This window comes from Suncus etruscus, chromosome 1, assembly GCF_024139225.1.
Source record: "Suncus etruscus isolate mSunEtr1 chromosome 1, mSunEtr1.pri.cur, whole genome shotgun sequence".
In the NCBI taxonomy this organism is placed as follows: Eukaryota; Metazoa; Chordata; class Mammalia; order Eulipotyphla; family Soricidae; genus Suncus; species Suncus etruscus.
In genome coordinates, this window is record NC_064848.1 from 21,916,170 (window position 1) to 21,940,133 (window position 23,964).

At 40.0% G+C, this 23,964-nt stretch overlaps 1 protein-coding gene across 2 annotated transcripts in view; it reads left to right on the plus strand.

Moving 5' to 3' along the window:
• USP3 (ubiquitin specific peptidase 3) overlaps positions 1–23,964 on the plus strand; it is a 103,346-nt gene that overhangs the window by 62,122 nt on the left and 17,260 nt on the right. For both annotated transcript variants that reach the window (XM_049784149.1, XM_049784150.1), the window contains 4 exons: positions 1,753–1,835; positions 5,720–5,833; positions 13,662–13,775; positions 21,298–21,444. In XM_049784149.1, coding sequence (XP_049640106.1) covers positions 1,753–1,835; positions 5,720–5,833; positions 13,662–13,775; positions 21,298–21,444 — 458 coding nt within the window. The remainder of the gene's footprint in view (positions 1–1,752; positions 1,836–5,719; positions 5,834–13,661; positions 13,776–21,297; positions 21,445–23,964) is intronic.

Here is a 23,964-nt window from a genome sequence, read left to right on the forward strand (position 1 = left end):
TCTGCCAATTATCCTACTGTTTGCTATCATGTTAGTCATGTGTAGATATACACTTGATTGGAGTATGGGGCCGAAGAGATAGCATGGAGGTAGGGTGTTTGCCTTGTATGCAGAAGGATGGTTGTTCTAATCCTAGCATCCCATATGGTCCCCCCGAGCCTGCCAGGAGTGATTTCTGAGCATAGAGCCAGAGTAACCCCTGAGTGCTGCCGGGTGTAACTCAAAAAAACCAAAAAACAAACAATAAAACCCACTTGATTGAAGTGTTAGAGTTGTATGGAAGAAAATGCTGATGCAAATTTAGAGGTTGTCTTTTTGTGTGTGTGTGTGTGTGTGACCTGACATGAACTTAGCTCTTTTCACAGAAGCAAGAGGACATGAAACTTTCATAGGAAATACAGTGGATGGGAAATAAATAGTATCCGCTACTATATGGGAAGATGGGTGTCTGCCTTTTGTACTTTCTAGTGTACTTGGTGACTATCATTGTCCTACTTGCAACCAGAGGACTTCTGTTAGAAATAGGGAAGAAGGATCAAACATTACTAGACAAAAATGACCCCAGGATTCTATGAGAAAGAGTGTGGCAATAATTTATTAGCTACCCAGAGAGTTCTTGTAAATAAAGAACATTATAAACTTGCTGGTTGTGTGACTGTGGTTTTGGGAAAAGAAAGAGTAGAGAAGCTGCAAAGGGGTACTACAGTGGAGTGGCCCTTATTTTTTCTTAGAAGAAGACAAAAGGCTTAATAATACCATATATACCTCCTGAATATATGGGAGAGATCCAGCAAGACTGAGTGACTCATGTACTTGGCTGCCACTGAACTGAGCACCAGTTCTATTTATGAACTGTTTGAGTGTCACCCTCTCCCCAGCACTGGTGAAAGCAGCCCCCGAACACAATCTATGACTCGTACCTCCTGCCGCATGTTAACACTTCTAGGGTTCTCTCTCTCTCTGTCTCTCTCTGTCTTTCTCTGTCTCTGTCTCTGTCTCTCTCTCTGTCTCTCTCTCTCTGTCTCTCTCTCTCTCTCTCTCTCTCTCTCTCTCTCTCTCTCTCTCTGTCTCTGTCTCTGTCTCTCTCTCTCTCTCTCTCCCTCCCTCCCACCCCCCCCCTGGTCTACCCCCCTGTCTCCCCTCTCTTTCCCCTTCCCCCCAGACAGTGATGCTCAGGTTACTCCTGGCTATGTGCTCAGAAATCACTCCTGGCTTGGGGGGACCATATAGGATGCCTGGGGATCGAACCAAGGTCCATCCTAGACTACCGAGGCCAAGGCAAACACCTTCCTGCTTGCGCCACTGCTCTGGCCCAAACTCTCTTCATTTAAATGAGATGTATGGACATTTTGTTTACCTGGATGTCCTCTCAAGGGAGAAGCACCCTTTAAAGAGGGGATGTAAATGTCTTTTTTAAGGCCAACCTCTATCAAGCCTTCAGATCTCTGCCCCCCTGAATTCAGCTTTTTCTCAGACATTTTATTGGGGTCGCAGAAGATTGCTTCTCTGTCATCCTTTTTCTTCTTTGGAGAGGGCCCAGTTCTGATAGGAGTCTCATGACGCATATTTCTACCCTGATTTCAAGAAGACATTTTCATTTAGAGCAATCCTTGGTTCTGAAATGAGGGAGGAAAGGAAAAAAAATTATTGGACAGAAATGGGTCAGTTCCTAAATGACTTGTTGCAGAGTTTTGCACGCAAGCCTTTGATTTCACCTTTCACAGTTGCCCTTCTTATTGCCCTATTCTGTAGGGAAGTACCACTGCCATTTGTGCCACAGGCCTTCGGAATTTGGGGAATACATGTTTCATGAATGCCATTCTTCAGTCACTCAGGTAAGTGTTTACCGAGAGCTTAAGAATGAGATGTTAGTGGTGTCAGTGGGAGGAGTGGGCAGCCATGGAAATAGTGACCTAAGTAGAGAGTACCACCTCTACTTGACATCCCCTCCTCCTACTTGACCACCTGGGTTTCTCCAGTTTCAACTTCAAATGGAATGGCACACTGGGCCAAATCCCAGGAAGATTAAGAAGTTCAATCTACCTGGGTATTTATATGACATTTTAGCAGGAGCCCTGCTTATTTTTGCCAGGACATGGAAAAGGTCACAAACAGGAATGTGTAGCAGGTAACTAGTCTGATTGTCAATAGGGCCTCCTAGTCATGGAGGAAGAATATGCAGGGGGTGGGAGAAAAAAAAGAGAATGAAGAAAAAGAAAAGGGAGAAGGAAGAAAGAAGGAAGGAGGGAGGGAGAGAGGGAGGAAGGAAGGAAGGAAGGAAGGAAGGAAGGAAGGAAGGAAGGAAGGAAGGAAGGAAGGAAGGAAGGAAGGAAGGAAGGAAGGAAGGAAGGAAGGAAGGAAGGGAAAGAGAAAAATAAAAAGAAAGGAAGGAGGGAGGGAGGAGGAAGGAAGGAAGGAAGGAAGGAAGGAAGGAAGGAAGGAAGGAAGGGAGGGAGGGAGGGAGGGAGGGAGGGAGGGAGGGAGGGAGGGAGGGAGGGAGGGAGGAAGGGAGGGAGGGAGGGAGGGAGGTAGGGAGGAAGGAAGGAAGGAAGGAAGGAAGGAAGGAAGGAAGGAAGGAAGGAAGGAAGGAAGGAAGGAAGGAAGGAAGGAAGGAAGAAGATACTAAAATAAAGTTCTCCCAAGGTGAGAAGCAGGCAATCTCAGAATGGGGATTTTTTTTAACCTCAAATTGCTTCCATTTGGGATTTTCTTTATAGATAAAAGTTTTGACTATGGTGTTATCAAGGGGAAGAAGAACAACTTGGTATTTTGGTTGTCCTCTCTCAAGATTTTTTTTTTTTTTTTTTTTGCCACACCCGATGCACAAGGATTACTCCTGGCTCTGTGCTCAGAAATCATTCCTGGTAGTCTTGTGGGGCCATATGGAATGCCGGGGATTGAACCATGTTGGCCATGTGCAAGGAAAACACCCTACCCGCTGTGCTCTTTCTCCAGCCCCTCTCAGGTTTTTATCACAGCCTTTTGTCTTCTTGATTTTCTTTTCTCAGGCTTAAGTTAAGGTCTTGGGCAAAACTCAGTTTCTGCATCTCCAAAGCCTGTGAGCTATGTTAGGGTTGGTAATGGCAGCTACTTTAGTTCATGTAAGATCTGTAGGGCCCCAGCTGCCTGCCTGCTTCATTAATTTCTGTCAAAATGTTTTAGGAGTAAAGACTCATGCACATTTATTTTCTCTCACTAACTCTAGACATTTGACTGAGAGCAAGTTACCTTATTACTTACTAGTGCTGCCTTACTTTCATCTTAAAATAGAAATGTTTTCATATAGGGTAGTTGGGAAAATTAAATATCTTTTTTTTTGTTTTGTTTTGTTTTTGGGCCACACCTGGTAATGCTCAGGGGTAACTCCTGGCTTGTGGGACCATTTGGGACGTCAGGGGATGGAACTGCGGTCCGTCCTAGGCTAGTGCTGGCAAGGCAGACACCTTACCTCTAGCGCCACCATGCCGGCCCCATAATCTCTTAATAATTCATTATGAAGGGCTCAGAAAGTACTTAGCAGTAAATAAATTTTAGCTGTTTGCTAAATACTACTTACTTTTTGAAAAGTATAGAGCTGGGGCTGGAGCAATAGCATACTTGGTAGGGCATTTGCCTTGCACACGGCTGACCTGTGTTCAGTCCCTAGAATCTCATATGGTTGCCTAGCTGGTCAAGAGTAAACCTTTTACTGACTGAAAAAGAGGGAAGAAAATTCTGGAGCAGAGGTTATTAGACTTTTTTCTGTCCAAGAATGGAGAGAAAATATTTTCACCTTTTCATAGTATATAAATTTTTTCTCTTACGGGCTGAGAAAATAGCTCAGCAAGCTGAGAACATGCTTTGCAAGTAGAAAGCCTGGGTTTAATCTCTACTACTGATTAGCTGATCTCCTTAGTTCTGCTGGGAATAAACCTCATTTACACCAATGACAGCAAAAATTTTTTCTCTCATATTTTCCTTCTTCCCACTACTATTACCCTTTAAAAAGTAACTATTTCTTTAAATGTGTAAAAGCTTACATGTCCAGGCTCAGATTTAGCCTGTTTGCCATAGAACACTGGACTCCAAGAGAACCTTGCTCAGGAACTTTACTTGATTGAGACTTAGTATGGTTAGAAGATTGAATATTTTAGAAGGTCTTCTATTTTGTTGTTGTTGATGATGATAATGATGTTTAGGGGCCACATCTAGCTGTGTTCAGGGTTTATTCTTGATTGCACTCAGGTATCATTTCCTGGTAGGCTTGGGGGACAATATGGTGTATGCTGGAGATTGAACCTGGTTCGGCTGCATGCAAGGCAAACCCTTTATACCTTTTTTTTTTTTTTTTTTGGTTTTTGGGCCACACCCGGCCGATGCTCAGGGGTTAATCCTGGCTGTCTGCTCAGAAATAGCTCCTAGCAGGCACGGGGGACCATATGGGACACCGGGATTCGAACCTAGCACCTTTGGTCCTGGATCGGCTGCTTGCAAGGCAAATGCCGCTGTGCTATCTCTCCGGGCCCCCTTTATTTTTATTTATTTTTTATTTTTTTTACTTTTTGGTTTTTGGGCCACACCCAGCGGTGCTCAGGGGTTACTCCTGGCTGTCTGCTCAGAAATAGCTCTTGGCAGGCACGGGGGACCATATGGGACACCGGGATTCGAACCAACCACCTTTGGTCCTGGATCGGCTGCTTGCAAGGCAAACGCCGCTGTGCTATCTCTCCGGGCCCGACTTTCTGGGCCCCCTTTATATCTTTTAATTATGATTCAGCCCTCTAGAAGGTCTTTAAAGTATAAAATAAATTGTAAAAAGTCAGGGGCTTGAGTGATAACACAGCGACAGGGTGTTCGCCTTGTAAGCAGCTGACCCAGGATGAACCTGGGTTCGATCCTGGCATCCCACATGGTTCCCCGAACCTGCCAAGAAATTTCTTAAGCACAGAACCAGGAGTAACCCCTAAGTGCTGTGGATGTAGCCCATCCCCCTCCCTGAAGTCAGTAAGGTTATGTTATATAGAAGAATTTAATTTCTGGAAGAAGGGGCAACATCTTGTGCTCAGGGTTTACTCCTGGCTGTGCATTTAGACAACGTTTCTAGTCTGAGGATTATATGTTGTACTGGAGATCAAATGGGGCTTGACTGTGCTCAAGGCAAGAGTCCTACCTGCTGTATTATCACTGCAGCTCCTGAACTTTTAAGATTTTAATGTGGTATCAAAGACCAGAATAAGTTTTCTCAAGGCTTCCTTGCTAATTAATTAATAAGGAGAAGAAGCCATATTTGATATCTCTTTTAAGCTACTGCCTCTGAATATCTGAATACAAATATCTAATCTCATATTCTACTTTTTGAAGTCTTATGATGCTGTATAATTGTATCTATTTAAACTATATGACAGATCTCATGGTTTATTTATGGTTAAAAAATTACTGAATGATCTAGAAAAAAGAACCCTTGAAATCTGTGTGTGATAAGGAATTGAGTTTTCTTTAGGCTTATTTTTAAACACAGTGTACGAAGTTGTGTCTTTATACTGTTTTATCAGGATAAACAAGGACACTTAAATTAGAAACTCAGTTTCAGAAACTGCACTAAGTCTAATTCAAATGAGGAATTGAATGATCATATTTTCACTATTCATATATTGATTCATAGAGCTTTCTTTGCAGTTGTTTTTTGTTTCTTTTATGTATCTATTTTTGTTAATCATTTTCTTCCTTTTCTCCAAATTAGTAACATTGAACAGTTTTGCTGTTATTTCAAAGAACTGCCTGCTGTGGAGTTAAGAAATGGAAAAACGGCTGGAAGGAGAACATACCACACCAGGAGTCAAGGGGATAATAATGTGTGAGTTGTGTAAATACACCTTTTCTTGTGCTACCAAACAAATGCTTTTACCTGGTGGGGCTCAGGGGATCATATCAAGTGTAGAGGATAGAACCCGGGTGCAAGGTGTTTTGTCTTCTCTCCATCCTAAGAAAATGGCTTCTACTACTATTGCTATTGTATTATGTGAATTAGTAGCTCTATATAATTTTAAAGAAATTTCTTCCAGAAATTGTTTTTAGTACATTGATACTGGCGCTATAATTTGTATAAGCTATGTCTAAGTGTGAGCCACTGGTGGTTCATACCAGCATCAACTTTTTTTTTTTTTTTTTTTGGTTTTTGGGCCACACCCATTGATGATCAGGGGTTACTCTTGGCTATGTGCTCAGAAATCGCTCCTGGCTTGGGGGACCATATGGGATGCCTGGAATAGAACCGAGGTCCATCTTGGATCAGCTGCGTGCAAAGCAAATGCCCTACCACTGTGCTATTGCTCTGGCTCAAGCAACATCAACGTTTTTAAATGGATAGCTTGTTTATTTTAGTTGTTGTAATTCTTTAATTCTGTTTAAATTTAGGATTTATCCATCTTATTAGGTAATTTTAAATTAGAATTCTAATTATGGAATCTTTATGGATTTGGGCATTTTAAATTAACATCAATTTGAATTAAAGTTCTAGTTGTAGGATGCCAGAATGATAGTAAAGCAGTGCGGCGTTTGCCTTGCAGGTGCCTGACTCAGGACAGACTTGGGTTTAATCCGTGGTGTTCCATGTAGTCCTGAGCCAGGCGCAATTTCTGAGAGCATAGTTAGGAGTAACCCCTTAGAGAAGGGGTGGCGAACAGGATTTTTACCCTCACTCAAAATGGCAAAATGCAATATGTGTTTATTATTGTTAAAATTATATGCTTTTGTGTGAGTGTTTGTCTGTTTTGGCAGGTCACTACGTGTTGTGGCTCTCTGACTCTCACAGTTTAAAATTTTAGCTCTTTGTGTTGTGTCGAACTTGTTCTCCACACCTGTGTTCTCCACCCCTTCTTAGACCATCACCGGGTGTGGCCTAAAAACCAAAAAAACAGTTCTAGTGTTGTAGCTAAGAGTGATTATCATTGTTCTCTATAAGTTGATTTATATGATAATGTTAAATAAGTTTTCCTTGAATAAAATTTATAGATAAAAATTAATTATAGAGCAACATAGCCAATTTTTGTTGTTGTTGTTGTTGTTTTGGGTCACACCCAGCAGCGTTCAGGGATTACTCCTGGCTCTACGCTCAGAAATCGCTCCTGGCATGCTTGGGGACCATATGGGATGCCGGGATTCGAACTACATCTTTCTGCATGCAAGGCAAATACCCTATCTTCATACTATCTCTTTGGCCCCAACATAGCCAATTTTTAACTGAAATGAAAAGGGGGGATATTTGGTGGGTTATTTTTGTGGGGGAGCCACACCTGGTGGCGCTCAGGGATTACTCCTGGCTCTGTGCTCAGAAATCACTCATGGCAGGCACAGGGGACCATATGGGATGCCGGGTTCAAAACACCATACATCCTGGATCGGTTGTGTGTAAGGCAAATGCCCTACTGCTGTGCTATCTCTCTGGCTTGAAAAGGGGAAATTTGATGCGTAATTGTTCAGAACCAAGATATATTCAAATACCATGTTGCCAGCTTTTCTGTGCTTTTGAGTATCTATTATATAATTTCAGTTATACGGTACACATTTTTTTGTAGCTTAATATTACTGAAATAGGGCTCTGAATTAGTCTGTATACTTTATTATTTTCTGCTTACCCTACGGCCAGATAGCTCATCTCTTAATATTTTGATAAACCAGTATAAAACTGGACAGTTTTTGTAACTGGAAAAATGGAGATAATATATGCTGCACTGTATTCTTACATGTTTAGCCAAAATATGGGGACAATTTAAAGCCAAGTATTGGAGGAGTGAGAAAATCAACAGCATTAGAAGTTGTGTTTTAAGAATCTTATTCAGGGGTGCTGGAGAGATAGCATGGAGGTAAGGCATTTGCCTTGCATCCATAAGGACTGTGGTTCAAATCCCGGCATCCCATATGGTCCCCTGAGCTGGAGCCAAGAGTAACCTGAGCACTGCCGGGTGTGACCCAAAAACCAAAAAAAAAAAAAAAAAAAAAAAAAAATCTTATTCAGTTCTTAAGGTTATTAAGTTCTTAAGGGCCAGAGCAGAGCATTTAGGGCACTGGCCTTTCATGCAGCAGATCGGTTTTGTTCCATAGCATTTCTTCTTCTTTTTTATTTATTTATTTATTTATTTATTTATTTATTTATTTATTTATTTTTATTTGAACACCTTGATTACATACATGATTGTGTTTGGGTTTCAGTCATGTAAAGAACACCACCCATCACCAGTGCAACATTCCCATCACCAATGTCCCAAGTTTCCCTCCAACCCCCCCCCACCCCCGCCTGTACTCTAAACAGGCTCTCCATTTCCCTCATACATTCTCATTATTAGGACAGTTCAAAATGTAGTTATTTCTCTAACTAAACTCATCACTATTTGTGGTGAGCTTCCTGAGGTGAGCTGGAACTTCCAGCTCTTTTCTTTTTTGTGTCTGAAAATTATTATTGCAAGAATGTCTTTCATTTTTCTTAAAACCCATAGATGAGTGAGACCATTCTGCGTTTTTCTCTCTCTCTCTCTGACTTATTTCACTCAGCATAATAGATTCCGTGTATATCCATGTATAGGAAAATTTCATGACTTCATCTCTCCTGACAGCTGCATAATATTCCTTTTTTTTTTTTTTTTTTTACAACGACCCATTTAATCCTCACAACACTGTGGCTAATTTTATTATTATCTCTAAGTTAAAGACCAGGAAAAAAATACCCAAGACACTGACATTGCAACATAGTACATTCAAACATACTCCAAATGGATTCATGATCTATATACAACTTGAGAGCTTTTCACCTGCATTTCCTCCCTTCTGTACAGATGAACACTAGTAGCCATACTTCAGTGTGATCAGACATGACTGGTGGATTATTAGCAGCAGTGATGTGTGTTAATTTTAAATTATCTAAACAAGACCCTCTGCAAACCTTTCTTTTTTTGATCCCATTCTCTCCATTTACCCTACCATGAGTAATCACTAGTCCTGAATTGGTGGTCCTATTCTCATAAGTCTCTTTATTTTACCCCTGCACACTTAAATTATTTTTTATAAAATATTTAGGTACTGGGGCCGGAGAGACAGCATGGAGGTAAGGTGTCTGCCTTGCATACAGAAGGTTGGTGGTTTGAATCCCAGCATCCCATATGATCCCCCAAGCCTGCCAGGAGTGATTTCTGAGCATAGAGCTAGGAGTAACAAAACAAAAAATTTTAAGCATCATGATTACAAGCATGTTTGTAATTGGGTTTCAGTTCTAAGAAGAACACCCCTTCACCAGTGTAATATTCCTACCACCAATGCCTCCTGTCCCTCCTCCCCCACCCCTGCCCATATTCCAGACAGTCATTCTACTTCTCTCATTCTTTAACATTGTCATGCTAGTTGTTAGTGTAGTTATTTCCCTAACAGCGTTCACCACTCTTTGTGGTGAGTTTCAAATTGTGAGCTTGTCCTTCCAGCCCTTTCAGCCCTTAACTCTATTGTCTCTGGCCCTTATTACAATAATGTCTTTACTTTTTCTTAAAATCCATAGATAAGTGACACTATTCTGTGTCTATCTCTCTCTCCCTATGACTTATTTCACTCAACATTATAGTTTCCATGTATAGGAAAATTTTATGACTTCATCTCTCCTGTCAGCTGTATAATATTTCATTGTGTATTTGTACCACAATTTCTTTAGCCGTTTATCTGTTGATGTTTGTTGTTTCCAAAGTCTGGCTATTGTAAATAGTGCTGCAAGGAATAAAGGTGTGAGGAAGAAATTTTTGAGTTATATTTTTGTGTTCCTAGAGTATATCCCTAGGAGTGGTATAGTGATTCACAGCATTTCTTATGATTCCCAGACTGCCTGCACGTCTTGGAAAACACACACACACACACATGCATGCATGTACACACATGATTAGGTGTGATCTGAAAACAAAAAAAGTATGTACTTAAAGTAGGGGTAGGGGGCAAGAAGATAGAACAGCAGGTAGGGTGTTTGCCTTGTGGGTGGCCAACTTGGGTTCAATATCTGGAACCCTATATGGTCTCCAGGAGTGATCCCTGAATGCAGAGCTGGGATTAAGTCCTGAGCACTTTGTATGTTGTCTAAAAATAAACAAAAAATTTATTTGAGTTGGGCAATGCCTGTATTCAAGACTTTAAGCTTAATGGTAATTAAATTGGAATTGAATAGCAGTGAAATAAAGAAGAAAAATATACATTACTAAAATTATCACATGCATTGACCTTATTTAGGACTTTCGTTTTTTTTATTAATTTATTTGTTTATTTTATTTATTTTATTTTTTGGTTTTTGGGCCATGTGAAACTCGGGTTCCTACCTATGCACTCAGAAATTGCTCCTGGCTTGGGGGACCATATGGGACGCTCATGCGGGGGTGGGGTGGGGGGATCAAACTTCGGTCCCTCCTAGGTTAGCATGTGCAAGGCAAATACCCTATCACTTGCACCACTGTTCCGGCCCCAGGACTTAGTTCTTAATTGTAGAAATTACCACAGGGTTAACAACACTAAAAAAAAGAGATCAACAATCAAAATTAAAAAGTGCTTGTGAGTTCAGAGTGGTAGCACAGTGGTAGGGCGTTTGCTTTGCACATGGCTGACCCAGAATGGATGTGGGTTCTATCCCCGGCATCCCATATGGAGATCAACAATCAAAATTAAAAAGTGCTTGTGAGTTCAGAGTGGTAGCACAGTGGTAGGGCGTTTGCTTTGCACATGGCTGACCCAGAATGGATGTGGGTTCTATCCCCGGCATCCCATATGGTCCCCCGAGCCAAGAGCTATTTCTGAACAAAGAGTCAGTATTAATACCTGAGCACTGTTAGGTGTGGCCAAAAAAATGTGCTTGTAAGGGTGACAGGCTATGGATGGGAATATGAGTGTAAGGCAAGAAGATACTTATGGTGGAATTAATGCTGGAACATAGTAGGTCTAAGATACAAATATGAATAACTTTGTTACTTGTGGTGCTTTAATATCAATTTTAAAAAGTACCAAAAAGACAGCAATAGTAATCTTAATTTACTTATAGAAATAATTACTATCAGCAAAAAGAGAATAACCTTTTAGAAAAAAAACTAAATGACAGAAATTGCTCCTTGCTATTTGAGGCAGAAAAGGAATTTGTGAAATATCTTTTGGTGAGCTAATAAATTGATGAAAAGGAAATGAAATCTATAGTCTTAAGTGTGAACACCCATACACACCCCAATATGACATAATCCTTGCTTAGTTCCATGGCAGAGCTCCCAGCATTACTGGTCCTGGGTGAATACTGCTATTAATGTTACATTTCAGCATTCCTCTTGGCTCCCAGAAAGTCTTTGGCATGACCTCAAATTCTCTGTGTCAAGAATTCTAATTTCTGTAGCCAGAAGCCAAGAGCTAGTCCTGGCTGCCATGGGGCCTAAAAAATCTGAATATTGAACTAGTTTCTCTGTTAGTTTTCCAACTAAATAAACTCTCACCATCAGACTTAAGTTAGGGAAACTGTCACACATGAGGGAGGGAGGATTCAGGTACTGTGAAGTCAAAATAGGATTTATATGTCAGAACCTATTGGGTACCATAGTATGAAAAAGAAGATAGTGAAAAATTTGAGGTATCAAGTACTTCAGTTGAGCTCAAGTTTGGGAAGTCTTATCAGACTAATTTTTGAACTAAAATTAATAATCACTTAACCAGCCATGGTTTATCTTCTCATGTGAATGTTTTACGGTATTTTTGGTTCTTTTACAACTATCATTAGACACGTGTTGGCTTTCTCTCATCTACATTATCTGAGATGGTGCTGGAAGGCCTCCATTGTGTCTATATTCAGCTGGAAGGAAGCGAAAAGGGTTGGAAATAGTGCTGTTCTTTCTGTGTAAGGACATTTCCTGGAAGTTGGAAACGAAGATTTTGTTACAAAGTTCTTTTGCATGTGTCATTTCTGTGAGAGAAGAGCAAATTGATGTTGGGGGACAGTAGGCAACTAAAAATAGCAGTGGTTACATTTAGAACACACTAAGTTTGAAGTGTCAGAAAACATCCAGGCAGAAATTTCTTTTGGAAACTAGAGACAAATGCAGGAAAGTGGCCAGGAGGAAATCTGGCCTTTATCACAACTTTGAGAGCCTTTATTGCAACTTTGTGTTGCATTGTAATTCCAGACTCCCTGGGCAGAAGTGAGAACATGGCTATGACTGAAGTCTAGGAAATGCTTCTAGTAAGAGCAAGGAAGATAGAGAAATGGATTCTGTTTCTCTACCTTTCTGTACAGGAGATTAAGAAAGAAATTCTATGTTTCGATATTTGTTCTTCTGGATTTGGGGCTCAACCAGCAGAACTCAAGGCTTACTTTTGGCTCTGCGCTCAAGGATTACTCCTGGCAGGCTCATGGTACCCTATAGGATCCTAGGGATTGAACCCTGGTAGGCCATATGTACTATCTCCCACCCAGTTTAAGGTTTGTTTTTTTTTTTTTTTTTTTTTAAATGAGAGGTTAAAGCAATAGTGCAGTGGGAGGGGCATTTACCTTGCATGCCACCAACCTGAGTTTGATTCCTGCTGTTTATGTGGTCCCCTGAGCACAGCCAGGACCAGTTCCTGAATGCAGAGTCAGGAGTAATCCCTGAACATCACTGGGTATGACCCCAAAACAAACAAACAAAAAAAAGATGTTTATTCTTGATGTATGTTTGTTCATTAGTTTGGCTTTTGACTTGTCATTTTATTTATAAGGGCTTTATTAGCATACTCAAAGTTCACCATATAGTTAAAAAAACTAGTACAGTTTATCCTTTGGTCTTTTTTTTTCCCCCTCACACTTGGCGGCGCTCAGAGGTTATTCTTGTCTCTGCGCTCAGAAGTTGCTACTGGCAGGCTCAGGGGACCAAATGGGAGACCGGGAACTGAACCCTGGTCCATCCCTGGTCAACCACTTTTAAGGCAAATGCCTTACCCCACTGTGCTTTCACTCCGGCCCTATTCAGTTTTTTCTTAAAAACTTTGATGAGGGGCCGGAGAAATAGCACAGCAGTAAGGTGTTTGCCTTTCATGCAAAAGGACGGTGATTCGAATCCTGGCATCCCATATGGTCACCTGTGCCTGCCAGGGGTGATTTCTGAACATAGAGCCAGGAGGAACCCTTAAGTGCTGCCGGGTGTGACCCAAAAACAAAATCAAAACAAAACAAAAGAAACAAAAAAAAAAACTTTGATGAAAAAAGAAAAATCCCAGCCAATAATGAAATGTTATCCAATGTATTTCATTATGTAATCTCTCTTTTTTTTTTTTTTTTGGTTTTTGGGCCACACCCGATAACGCTCAGGGGTTACTCCTGGCTATGTGCTCAGAAGTTGCTCCTGGCTTGGGGGACCATATGGGACACCAGGGGATCGAACCGCGGTCCGTCCAAGGCTAGCGCAGGCAAGGCAGGCACCTTACCTTTAGCGCCACCGCCCGGCCCCATCATTATGTAATCTCTTAAGGTTTTAAATTCTAAGAACTTGTTGATCATGTTTAATGTGGCTTATTTTAATGTGTGAGTTTCTGAAATGTTCATATTTACTTCCAGAGGTGATACATTTAAAATATCTTTGAAGCATTCATTTTTCTGTATGAATTCTGTACATTTGGATGTTGTGCATTAAAATAGCCTCTCATTTCTTCTGTTTCAGATCTTTGGTGGAAGAGTTTAGGAAGACGCTCTGTGCTTTATGGCAAGGTAGCCAGACTGCATTTAGCCCAGAGTCCTTGTTCTATGTTATTTGGAAGATTATGCCAAATTTTAGGTAAGTGCCACTTAATGAAGGGCATTTTAAGAAAATAGTAATTTTGGGGCCTGGTAGGTGGCGCTGGAGGTAAGGTGTCTGCCTTGCAAGCGCTAGCCAAGGAAGGACCTCGGTTCAATCCCCCGGCGTCCCATATGGTCCCCCCAAGCCAGGGGCGATTTCTGAGCACATAGCCAGGAGTAACCCCTGAGTGTCAAATGGGTGTGGCCCAAAAACAAAAACAAAAACAAAAAAAGAAAATAGTAATTTTTACGATGTTCCTGAAAGGATTTCCAAGAAAGTGGTATTCTAAGTCATATTTTTCTTTTCAAGAGAGAAGAGAAAAAAATATTGGCTATATTAGAATTAAACATGTTTGCTTAAATAATATATATTAGAACTATCTTTAGCAATTTATTTGAACTGAACAAAATTAAAAATGTAATCAGTAGAAATTCTTAGTCTTATATTCACTGCTATGGTCTGGGTTTTAAAGTTCAGTGAGCTTCACTTTCTAGAAAGCAATTAATGAGACTGAAGAAGCACTCATCTCCCTGCTCTCCCTCACCTCCCTGTAGTTGAGGAGAGTACCCTCTCTCAGTTCATTAGTGTCTGGAGGATTGCTTAGTGTCCGAACATAGCTTTTCCTTGATCATTATTTCGGCACCTGAAATGCATCCCATTCTTTAAAGACAGCATCCTGTATTATATTTAGCAATATATCTTATTCTTTTGTCTAGTGGTTTGGATGTGTGGTAGAACAGAAAAATGTTTAAAGGGTAACAACTTCAGAGGACTGAGCTTGTTTGTTGCTTTGCTTGACAAATACAGCTTTGAAGATTTGATGTACATTTTGTTATTCCTGATCTTTGTTTTGAAGGAATCTTCTTTTATAATGTCATTTAAGGCAGGAGAGCCTAGTGAAAAAGCTCAATGGACTGAGCACATGGTTTCCATGCAGGTGGCCTAGGTTTGATCCCTGGCATCACATGGTCCCCTGAGCTCTGCCAGGAGCAGCTCTTGAGTACCATCAGGTATGGCCCCAACCAAAAACAAATAAAACAGGAGAGCCTGATTTTTGTAACATTTTAGAATTTATTAACTCCTTTGTTGGAAAGAAAAGATAACTAAGTTATCACTAATAATAAGTTACCACTAATTAGGTTTGGACTTAGTATAAAGTTTCTAATGTAATCCAGATTCTTGAAAGGAACAGTATTTTTTTATTTGATAGTAATAACATTTATTGAATGCTTGTAATGTCAAGTATTTTAGGTATTTTATATCTGATCTGTTTTGGGCAGTTTTTCAGTAGAGTTTGGCTATTGAGTTTTCCAGGGTGATTCCTATGATACCTATACTCTTAGATTTCTTTAATGAGTGATGCAAACATAGCATATCTTTGAGATCTTTTATTTTTTTGGTGGAGTATTCCTGGCCATTCTCAGGATTACTCTGGCTCTGCTGTCAGGAATTATTCCTAGTGGTGCTCAAGGGACCATATGGGATGCCATGGATAGAATCCAGGTTGACCATGTGCAAGGGAACTACCCTGTCCACTGTATTATCACTTTGATTCCTGTCTTTGAGATTCTGGCAGGGCGTTCTCTGATCACTACTAATTGATATTTACCTGTAATCAGAACAGAATTTTTCCTTGGTTAGAGCTAGAACTGTACAGCCCAGGTATGAATCAGGTAAGTGAAGCTTTCTCCTTGAGCTCCTGCTCCTAGTGTGTGAGGTCGCTTTTTTATAGTTTTCATGTGTGAGGCACACTGATTGCATTTATATTACAACATGCTTTTTTCTTTTCTTTTTGTTTTTGTTTTTGTTTTTGGATCATACCCGGCAGCACTCGGGTTGCTCCTGGTTTTACACTCAGAAATTGCTCCTGGCAGGCTCCGGGAACCATATGGGATGTCAGGATTCAAACCAGCGTCCTGCACGCAAGGCAAATGCCTTCCCTCCATGCTATCTCTCTGGCCCTCCATGCTTTTTTCTTAATGCCTAGAAAACCCAAATTTTTTTTATTTAACCTTGATTAACATGACATTGTTTAAGGAATTTGACCTCATGGAGTGAAATTTGAGAATTTAAAAATTTAAACTCATATGTAGAAGTGGGGATGACTTTCACTTAAAATTTTTTTTTTTTTTTTTTTGTGAAGCAAGGTAGTTTTTAAAGAATGAAACTCATTTGGAAAGAGGTGGGAGGAATAAAAGAGAGGAATACTTGTCCAAGAGAGAACATGGGCTTCTCCAGAGTGTAAAAAGCAAACAGAAACACAAACAAGTGAAAGAGATACATATTTACTGGAGAAAATTGGGTTTGAAGAGCAAGCCATAACTTTCACTTTAAATATAGGAAAACTACATGATCTAATTGTAATCAACATGAAAGGAACAAACTCATCCCTCTATAGACAAAGCAAGCCTTGGAAAAAAGAAGATAGGAGGCATCACTTTCTCCAACTTCAAACTGTCCTAGAAAGTAATAGCAATTAAAATAGTATGGTACTGGAATGAAAACACCCTCAGATCAGTGGAATCGAGTTGAATATCTAATCCTAAGATATATGGCTAGTTATAGCTAGTTATTGTTATTTTCTATAAAAGAGCAAAAAAATATGAATGGTGCTACTAATAAAGGCACTTTAACAAGTAGTAGTCAACCACATGCAAGAAAATGAACTCAGACTTCTCTCTAATGCTATGTACAAATGTCAAATCAAAATGGATTGAAGTCCTTGGTATTAGAAATGAATCCATAAGACATATATATATATATATATATATATATATATATATATATTGGAAGAACTCTTTATGCATGACAGTGAAGGTAGAGGCATCTTTAAGGAGTCAACAGTACTGACTTGGCAGGAAGAACAAAGATAAATTAATGGGTTTACATTAGATTGAAGCTTGTGTACCTCAAAGGAAATGATGATCAGAATATAGACAGTCACAGACTGGGTTGGAGAAAAATTATTTGCCCACTACTCATCCAGTAAAGGATTGGTATATCAGATATAGAAAGTACTGGTAGAGGGGCCCCGGGGCGCTGGCGCAAGTGGTAAATGGTAAGACGTTTGCCTTGCCTGCACTAGCTTAGGATGGACCGCGGTTTGATCCCCCGATGTTCTATGTGGTCCCCCAAGCCAGGAGTAACTTCTGAACATTACTGGGTGTGGCCCAAAATCCAAAAGAAAAAAATAGTGCTGGTAGAAATTTACAAGGGTAAACCCACTTCTATCAAAAAATGGGGAAAAGAGATGAACAGGAACTTCCAAAATACAAGTCACCAAAATGCATATGAAATACTACTTTATAACACTAACCATCAGGGAAATGCAAGTTAAAATCAGATGAGATATCACCTCACATAAGTGAGACGAGACTGGCACTCATGAAAAACAACAACCTCTGTTGTCTTTTATGTGGGGGAAAAAAACGGATCCTCATTCACTGATGGGAAATAGTATGGACAGTATAGACATTTGGGGTGAAATGGCATAGGACAGGGAAAGGGCTACAACAGTCATATAGGAAAATGTTCAACTGGGGAATGAAGTGGGGAAGAAGAAAGGTGGCAAGTGTTATGCATGGAACTCCATCAGTAACAGTGCTCTAAATCACAGTGTAAACACTTATAAAAAAAGTGCCTCTCATAGAGGCACACTGGGAGATGGAAGGTAAAAGGGGCACCATTGACAAAGGATAGTAGACATTAGTGAAGGTACTATTGTTGGAACATTGTGTGCTTGTAAACCAAATTATGAATAACTTTGTAACTCACAATGACTAAAATGTTTTAAGTGTTTTGTAAATAAAACAGAAGCTTCACCCATGTACCAGGAATATTTCCTTAAAGCGATTAACAGAAATATGATTGACTCAGAAATCTGAAACCATTATATAAACTGGAAAATAATTGAAGTATTCTGCCAGACTGAGGTGTTTTTTTTTGGGGGGGGGTTGGGCCACACCTGGTGACTCTCAGGGGTTACTCCTGGCTATGTGATCAGAAATCGCCCCTGGCTTGGGGGAATATGGGAAGCCAGAGGATCGAACTGTGATCCATCCTAGGCTTGCGAACACAAAGCAGACGCCTTATACTTGCACCACCGCTACCACTCCGGCCCCCAGACTGAGTTTTATACATATACATATTTTGGGTTTGGGGCCATACCCAGTGGTGCTCAGGGTTTATTCTTGGCTGTGCTCAGGGGACCATATGGAGAGCCAGGTCTAAATCTTGGATGATGATATGCAGGTCAATCTCCCTATGTGCTGTACTATTACTTAGCTCTGAATATTTCTTAGTGATTTAAAACTTTCAGATAACTCAATAAAGTTTATTTTATTTTATTTTTAAAACATGTAGCTGTCAAAGTTCTCTTTAGTTAGTACCAGAAAAAATTCTTCATAATAAGTCTTAGAATATTTGTATCTGGTAAGGATCACAAATTGGAAGCAAAATCCAAGAACTTACCTTTACAACAAAACAATATTCTGTGATCTCAAATGACTTTAAAACTATTTAGTGGCAATAAAGCCCTGGAAAATAATATACTTTGGTAGAAGTGAGAATCATGGTGTGGTTGGACACAGCGCTTTTGACAGATTTTTAAAAGATATGATGGTGTCCGGAGCTATAGCACAGCGGGTAGGGTGCTTGCCTTACACACTGCCAACCCTGATTTGATCTTCAGCATCCTATTTGGCCCCCTGAACCTGCCAGGAGTGATTCCTGAGTGCATTCAGGAGTAATACCTGACCACTGCCAGGTATGGCCCCCAAACCAAAAGAAATAAATAAAAATATTTAATAAATGATGATATCGGGCCCGGAGAGATAGCACAGCGGTGTTTGCCTTGCAAGCAGCCGATCCAGGACCGAAGGTGGTTGGTTCGAATCCCGGTGTCCCATATGGTCCCCCGTGCCTGCCAGGAGCTATTTCTGAGCAGACAGCCAGGAGTAACCCCTGAGCACCGCCGGGTGTGGCCCAAAAACCAAAAAAAAAAAAAAAAAGAATAAATGATGATATGTTCATTGAGAATGATGATGAGAATGAAAATTAGTACTAAGTGGTACTAATTAATTGATTTTGGTGAATGAGTTTTTATAGGTGACATTTTAAAAATTAATATATTTATGGGGCTGGAGCAGTGGCGCAGGCCATAACGCGTCTCTACCTTGTGTGCGCTATCCTAAGAGGGACTGAGGTTCAAACTTCCTGTGTCCCATATGGTTCCCTAAGCCAGGAGCGATTTCTGAGCACATAGCCAGGAGTAAGCCCTGAGCGTTAGTTACCAGGTGTGGCCTAAAAACAACAAATAAAACAAAAACAAAAGTTAATATATTTATTTAAGCACTATGATTTCAAACATGTTTGTAGTTCAGTTTCGTATAAAGAAGTACACCCCCTTCACCAGTGCAGTATTCCCACCCACCAATGCCTCTCATCTCCCTCCTCCCCCATCCCCTGCCTGTCTTAGAAACAGGCATTCTGTTTTTTCACTCACTACCTATATGTGACATTTTAGATGTAAAATACAGGTCTTGTCTTTGAATTATGGGAACAAAGTATATTTTGATGGTGGGGGAGGTCACTTTTGGCATTGCTCATGGCTTACTCTGGCTTGTGCTTTGTGCTCAGGAGATCAGGGGGCCCATACATAGAATTGATACTGGGTTAGCCACATGAAAGGCAAGTGCCTTACCCACTGTCTTATCCAACACAGAATGTGTGATTTTCTGTGTTTGAAGTTGAAGCAAGAAAGTTTTTATTGAAACTTATATAGAAAGATGTGAGGGGGAGAGAAAGGGAGAAGCATGTGTTCAAGAATGAACATAAGTGGAAACAAGCAAGCAAAGAGATGGAAACAAGCAACTGAGATATGTGTTCAAGGGAGAACATGGGCTTGAAGAGCAAGCCAATGTATGTCTTTTGATGAAGTTAAAGCACCTCCTTAGATACAGAAAAACTACCAACTTTGAAATAATTTTGACTGTGAATATTAACATTTTTATTCATGAGTCTTAGAATATTTGAACATACTTAGTTTTTAAACATAGTTTAGAAAAAGTTATAAAGAAATCTAAAATAATCTCTGACTTAATACTGATTAAATTGTATAATTTATGATTTTCTGGGAAAATTTCTGAAAAATAGAAAATACATATTTAGGGGCACAGTGAGACAATAGTGGAGGGAGATGGTCAAAGTGGTTTTAAGTGTGCAGAGTTGAAATACTAAATGCATGAAACCTTATCATTAGCATTATTGTAAAACACAGCGCTTCAAGTAAGTTAAAAATACATATATAGAGGGAATAGGGGGAGAGAGGAGGAAGAATGGTTAGAAGCTACTTCTCAGAATAGCACTATCAATTTTGACTTAAAAGCAGACCCCCAAAACCCTTAATTAATCTTTTAAATGTTTATTGCTTGAAATATGAGTTATAGTACTGTTAATGTTGTTTTAATTTAAGTAATTCCAACACCACACCCAGGTAATCTGCCTTTCTCCCCTACTTTCCCCTTCAATGACCTCCTATATCCCAACTCAGTTTTGTGGATCAGCTCTCAGGATCCTTTGTTGCTAGGGAATAGATTTAAAGTTAACTTTCTTTGCAGCAAAATGCAGGCCAAAGTGTCTTCTGGCCATAATTATGAAAATACTTGATATATTATTCCTTTATTTTACTTTGGCTTCTCAAGCAGAGCTGAGGCCTCTTTTGGCATACTTAACCAACTGGACATGGGGATTGAATGCTGTACTTATTACTGTGAGTGCTGCTTGGGTTCAGAGGTGGTGAGGGGCTACCAAGAAAGCCCCAACTGTGCTTAGATGCCATGAACATGCAAAACATGTACTCTAGCTTACTGCATTCTTCCTGTCACACTTGGTTGCTTTTAGCTACATAAACTGTACTTTCCAACTATGCTAGTTGTATTTTCTGTCATCTTGATCATTGTTCACTTGTCATTGTTCTGCATAAATAAAAGAATTGCCAATGATTTTCTAACAGCAGTGTAAGAACTAGCACTAGAAAATACTGTTGTAGATGCTCAAGTTTAGGGATTGTAGGCAAGTCTCCCTTCATTGTCCATTTTCTTCATCCCTAAATTGAGGTCCTTACAATTTTAGTTAGCTCTGATAGAACTTATTTTTTTATTTACTCTTTCATTAGTAGAATTCTTTCTTGAAGAGAACTTATGTATAAGATGTGTGACTGAGGTTATAGCACAGTGGGTAGGGCATTTACCTTACATGTAGCTGATCAAGAACTAACCTGGGGTTGACCCCCAGCATCCCATATGGTCCCCCAAGCCTGCCAGGAGCAATTTAGGAGCCAGGAGTAACTTTACCCCTGAACACTGCTGGATGTGCCCCCCCCCCATCCCAAAACAAGCAAAAAGAGATAGTGTGGTAAGAGAGATTGAAGAGGTCAGGAAGCCTCAGGGAACCCTGAACTCAGAGCTGAAACCCCTCTCATGCTCTTCCTTTTTGTGACAAATAGTTTGTTCATTTCCAGGGGCTACCAGCAGCAGGATGCCCATGAATTCATGCGCTACCTTTTGGATCACCTGCACTTGGAGCTCCAAGGTGGTTTCAATGGTGTTTCCCGCTCAGCGATCCTTCAGGAGAACTCAACTCTGTCTGCAAGTAACAAATGCTGCATGTAAGATTTTTATTATTTATTCGGGTTAATAATGGAGGGGAGAGATTTTCTATGCTGTTGCTAAAACTTCATGTACCTGAATTGTGTCACCATATGGACATTAGCCTCCTCCTCCTCAACTGGAAGCCGCTTGTATTTACACCTTGGTGTAGTTTGGATTGTTACTTCGTATAAATGGTTGGAAAATTCAATAGAAAATATTTGTACAATTTTTCCCTTAAACTTTATTCTTTAAAAGGAGAAGTGTACTTCAAAGATAGTACAGTGTAGGGCACTTGCCTTGCATGCAGTCAACCTGGCTTTAGTCTTGGGCATCCCACAGTCTCCAAAGGCTGCCAGGTGTTAGCCCTGAGCACCGATGAATATGGCCCACCCCCACACCTTCCCAATTTATTTTCCCTTCAAATAAATTGAAGAATATATGAAGACTGAATTTTTGTTTAGTAAAATAATTATTATTCACTAAAAAGCATCTTGAATATAAATTCTCCTAACAGATAATTTAAACTAGAATTATTTTAAATATATATCTGCTCTTTAATTATCTAAAGGCATTTTTAAATTCCCAGCATTTTTCTGTACCTCTAAATTTTAACAAAATTTTTTCAGTTGCTTTCTGGAGTACTACTGCCCCAAATATACATTAAGATTAGAGTGTTATTTTTCTCTTTTTGTTTGTTTGGCTAAGCACTCAGAAATCGCTCCTGGCGTGGGGGACCTTATGGGTTGCCTAGGGATCGAATCGTGGTCTGTCCTTAGGCTAGCGCATGTAAGGCAGACACCTTATGCCCTGCACCACCACTCCAGCCCCAGTGTTATTTTTCTTGAGAAAGGCTTTTTATTTCTGTTGTTACTGTTATTTCAGCTTGGATTTTGGTTAATTTTTTTTGTTTGTTTTGGTTGGGAAATGTATTGATATGTGCAAGAAAGAAAGGGAACAGGGCCCGGGAAGGTGGCGCTACAGGTTAGGTGTCTGCCTTGCAAGCGGATGGACCGCGGTTCGATCCCCCGGTGTCCCATATGGTCCTCCCAAGCCAGGGGTGATTTCTGAGCACATAGCCAGGAGTAACCCCTGAGCGTCAAACGGGTGTGGCCCAAAAAAAGAAAGAAAGGGAACTAAAAGACAAACTCCCCAAAATAAAATAATAATAATTGGGCCGAAGCGGTGGCTCAAGTGGTAGGCATCTGCCTTGCATGCACTAACAAAAGATGGACCATGGTTCGATCCCCTGGTATATCCCATATGGTCCCCCAAGCTAGAGGAAATTTCTGAGCCAGGAGTAATCCTTGAGTGTCACTGGGTGTGGCCCAAAAACCAAAACCAAAACAAAAAATAATAATATGCCAAGGAATCTGTATTACATACAGCCTGGAATTTCTAAGCCTGATTTAGTAAGATAATAAGAATTTTTTAAGGATAACGAGTCTTATAACTAATCTGGTTGGAACAGTGGAAGGGTAACAAATGAATGGTATGCTGCACAGAATATAAGTCAGGCTGTCCAGGTCATGTGGCTGTTATTCCAGGTAGGAATGCAGTAAAGAAAAGGAGGGGCCTATGACAGGTCAGACTGTTCATAATTTCATATTATAACAGCATATGTATTCATAAGAATATTGATCTGTGTTCTATTAGTGATGCCCAGGGCAACATCAGTTATAGTGTGTAATAGAGGATGTTCTTTCAGTTACTAATGAATGAATATTCAGTATTATTCCAAATCCTTTAATGATTTAAAAAGCTCATCAATTACAAATTCTGTTAGTTGAGTTAAGAACATGAAAAGATTTGATATTCAGAGTTCAGGGTTCTTTTCTTTATTGAAAATTTCAATAAATTTCTTTATTGAAAGATGTACTTCATAATATATATTTAATAACATATTATAATATATTTAATAACATCTAAAATATAGGTACCATTATGTTTATATATTCAAACATTGAATCCTATCTGAAGGTAATGATAGAGGTATGGGAGGAATAAATGTTAAATGTTTTCTTTGTTAGAACATAGAAACTCATTTGTACACTTAGGAGTCTAAGAGCCTATCTAAGTAACCAATATTTTAATGCCCTTGGTGGGCAGTCAATTTAAGTCATATTATACCTAGATACATGGTATAGGATATAGATATTAGGTGGTCACGGTTTAATATACTTTCTCAAAGAAGTTATAGGAAGAACTAGATTGAGTTTAAAGGAATTTATAATAAAAACTTGAATTTTCAATTAAAGCCAACATTGTCTGAACTTCAATCTTAAAGGATCAGTCTTTTTTTTTTTTTTTTTTTTTTTTTTTTTGATTTTTTGGGCCACACCCGGTGACGCTCAGGTGTTACTCCTGGCTATGCGCTCAGAAGTCGCTCCTGGCTTGGGGGACCATATGGGACGCCGGGGATCGAACCGAGGTCCGTCCTAGGATAGCGCAGGCAAGGCAGGCACCTTACCGCTAGCGCCACCGCCCGGCCCCCTAAAGGATCAGTCTTATCCCTTTATTATCAAGACATTTTTTAGGGC